This window comes from Rhagoletis pomonella, unplaced genomic scaffold (assembly GCF_013731165.1).
Source record: "Rhagoletis pomonella isolate Grant_MI unplaced genomic scaffold, Rhpom_1.0 Rhpom_scaffold_00001, whole genome shotgun sequence".
NCBI classification, from domain to species: Eukaryota; Metazoa; Arthropoda; class Insecta; order Diptera; family Tephritidae; genus Rhagoletis; species Rhagoletis pomonella.
This window is the reverse complement of record NW_023458555.1, coordinates 43,294,756-43,298,228: the sequence shown is the minus strand read 5'-3', so window position 1 is coordinate 43,298,228 and position 3,473 is coordinate 43,294,756. Positions and strand designations below refer to the sequence as shown.

The window sequence follows — 3,473 nt, the reverse complement described above, 5'->3', positions numbered from 1 at the left end:
CAGTTAGAATGGGCCTAGTGCCCGAAAATATGCTCTCGAAAAGAGACTAGTAAAATTAAAACGTTGATACTGTACGATTTACGCATTGTCATGGGTTAGAACTTGTTACCAGGAGCTTTCTGTGGTTGCTTATTAGGAGTCTGAAGTCAGTTTTTCGAAATTCAAAATGGCGGATCAAAAATGGCGGTCCATTTTTTAAAAAAATGATTGGATTTGTTCGAAACCGGACCTCGAGAGTTTTGTGGTCGCCGATTACGAATCTGAAGTCAATTTTTTTAAATTCAAAATGGCGTATCCAATATGGCGATCAAATTAAAAAAAAGTACTAAAATTAAAACATTGATACTGAACGTTTTAAACATTGTCAAGGGTTAAAACACGTTTCCAGTGGGTTTCTGGGGTTGCTGATTACGAATCTGATGTCAGATTTTCAAAATTCAAAATGGCGGTTAAGAGTTTCAAATAAACTCAATCAGTTTTTTAAAGTTGGTCGCCATTTTGGATCCATCATTTTGAATTTTGAAAATCTGACATCAGATTCGTAATCAGCAACCCCAGAAACCCACTGGAAACGTGTTTTAACCCCTGAAAATATTTAAAACGTTCAGTATCAACGTTTTAATTTTACTAGTCTCTTTTCGAGAGCATATTTTCGGGAACTAGACCCATTCGAATTGTCCAAGACAAGTGTGTAATTAAGGGAAAGTTCCCCAATAATACCAGAGTAATTATATGTAATTTTAGCTGAATTTTAATTCAAATTAAAATAAAGAAATTGAGAACAACTGCGTTTTTATAAAAAACCGACCAGCGCGACCTCTAAGAAAACCTTTTTTTCAAAATAAAAAAATACGCGTCTCTCTTTTTATCACAAAGAACAATATTCTGATGTAGCGTTTATGAATTTCCAAAAAGATCGTTTTTATGAACCACTCTAACATACATATGTATTAAATATATGCATTGAAATTTGTTAATTTCCATTTCTTCGTGTAATAAAGGAAAACAAATATTTAGTTTAATGTTATCATATTAGTTAGTTTTTATTTAGAACAGGGGTTTTGGATGTACATATTCTAAAATGGAGACAAGAGCCACAATAAAGATGAAATAACGCCCGCGGGCTTTATTTCATTATTTAGGAAATGAAGCCCGCGGGCGTTATTGCCATATCGAAAGGGAAATAAATCCCACCGGCAAAAGGCAATAAAGCCCGTGGGCATTATTTCCTTTTTTTAGGCAAAATATTTTTTTTATTTTCACTTTTATTTCAACATATTGTAAGCATAAGCATGTATGCATATTGACTAACAAGTACGATGTGTAACTAGCCCTTAAGATATTTTGTAATTGTGTTTACACCTTAAGTTATGTGTCTAGACCTTAAGATTTGTTTGTTTTGTTAAGAGCGTGGGTAACCACCTTTTTGACATTGAATAAAGAAATCAGAATTAGAGTGACTGCCAACCAGACTAGACGTGTGAATTTATTGAAGGACCCAAACTAAGCGTTTTCATCAGAAGTGGTCGTCGAAGCCACTCCATCCTACATAGTTTTATTGAATAAAAAATTTGTTCGCGCTGATTAAAATGGGTGACGACGTCGTGAGTGCTGAGAGGTATACACTCCTCCAATTAAAGGCGTGGTGCGCAGCTGTTGGCGTGAACGCAAGCGGTGCAAAGGCGTCACTAGCGGCAAGGCTTAGTCAGCTAACAGCAGAAGCACGCGGATTGTGCCCAGGTAGCGGACCAGTTGACTTAACAGACGAATCCAATGACAACGCTGCCGAAAGAAGCGATGGAGAGTCTGACGATGAAGTGGTAAATGCGGCGGAAAACGTAGCGGACAATGCAGCGAAAAATGTGACGAAAAATGTAGCGGGAAATGTTGCGGTAAATTCAACGGACAATGCAGGGAAAAATGTAGCGGAAAATGTTGCGGTAAATTCAACAGTCAATGTAGCGGATAATGTTGCAGTAATTGCAGCAAACAATGTAGCGGTCAATGGAGCGGAAAAGGTAGCGGACAATGTAGCGGTCAACATAGCGAACGGTTCAGACAGCAATGCAAATTACAGCGTAGATGGTGAGTTTGGCGTACAAATTAACAGCGGGGCCAATGCCGAGTCAGAGAATCTCAAAGTGAAGTTGCTGGAGAAAGAAATCGAAATGTTGAGGCTGAAACTGGCAATAGAAGAGCAAAAAAATACGCTTACTGTAGCTAAAGAATTTCCCTTCGATACAATAAAGCAACTGGTGTCGGATTATGATGGTGGCGAAAATTTTGAGATGTGGCGTGCCCAAGTGGTGCACCTGCTAGAGGACCTGAAAGTAAACAAAGAAACGCTAGCTTTAGTAGTACAGATGAAGTTGAAAGGTGCGGCCGCAACGTGGTATAACACCAACAAGATGTTTTTAAGGAGTCTAGATGCCGTGCTTAAAGAGATGACTGCAATATTTGCACGTAGTGACAATCTTCTGGTTACGCGACGCCGTTTCGAAAAACGCAGCTGGAGTTATGAAGAGTCGTTTGCTAACTATTTCAATGAGAAGTGTTTGCTAAGCAGCGGTTTGAACCTGGTCGACACGGAGCTAGTCGAATATATAATCGACGGTATCCCAGATAAGCAGCTACAGGTCCAGGCGAAACTGCAAAATTTCCCAACAGCCAGGAGCTTAGTGAAGGCGTTTCGTACAATTGAGTTGCCGCAACGTTCATCTCCAAGGCCCAGCGAGGACAGAGTCAGGTGTTACAACTGCAACAGTTACGGCCATTTGTCGAGAGAGTGCAGAAAAGCAAAGCGCGAATTAGGTACCTGTTTTGCTTGCGGAGAAAAGGGCCACTACGCTTCAAGATGCAGTAAATACAAGAAGAGTCCACCGGCGAATAATTTCGTAAGTTATTTTAATATTAGTATATTAGCTGAACCTAACATTAATATGGTTGTAGAATGCCTAGTCGATTCCGGGAGCCCCATAAGCTTGATCAGGGAATGCTTAGTGCCGGGAAGAGTTAAATTGCAGGAAGAGAAATGTATTTACTATGGATTAAATATGTCTGAATTAAAAATTGTTGGTAAAACCAAGTGTAACATTGAAGTTCTTAATAAACACGTTTTGATTGAACTTATGGTGGTCCCTAATGAATCGGTTGGCTGTTCAGTTGTGTTAGGTAGAAATTTTATTACGGCTAGTAATGCTAAACTAAAAATTGGTTCGGTAGAATTTATGAATCAAAGTGAAAATACTGGTGTGGAAAATTATTGCGAAGGTCATGTTGAAAATGTAAAGGAAAATGATAACAACGTACACAAAGAAATAGATGCGGCTATAAGAGAGATTCTGACAATTGAGGTGCAGGACGCAAACAAAGTTGAGTATGTGATAGGACACAAAGTTAGTGCTAGTAATAAAAAACGTTTCGAAGATATGTTTTACAAAGAGTATATACAGGCAGTTAAACCAGAAGTGCCC

The 3,473-nt window shown here is 38.8% G+C and overlaps 1 protein-coding gene across 1 annotated transcript; it reads left to right on the top strand.

Annotated features, from left to right (window-relative positions):
• The first annotated feature begins 1,281 nt into the window (after window positions 1-1,281).
• LOC118744353 lies at window positions 1,282-3,146 on the top strand. The gene is made up of 2 exons (XM_036477305.1): window positions 1,282-2,894; window positions 2,950-3,146. The coding sequence occupies exons 1-2, from the start codon at window positions 1,590-1,592 to the stop codon at window positions 2,956-2,958; spliced, it is 1,314 nt and encodes a 437-aa protein (XP_036333198.1). The 5' UTR covers window positions 1,282-1,589; the 3' UTR covers window positions 2,959-3,146.
• Window positions 3,147-3,473: the final 327 nt, after the last annotated feature.

Coding starts and splice junctions, on each gene's coding strand:
- LOC118744353 (XM_036477305.1), top strand. CDS start 1,590: ATGGGTGACGACGTCGTGAGTGCTGAGAGGTATACACTCCTCCAATTA.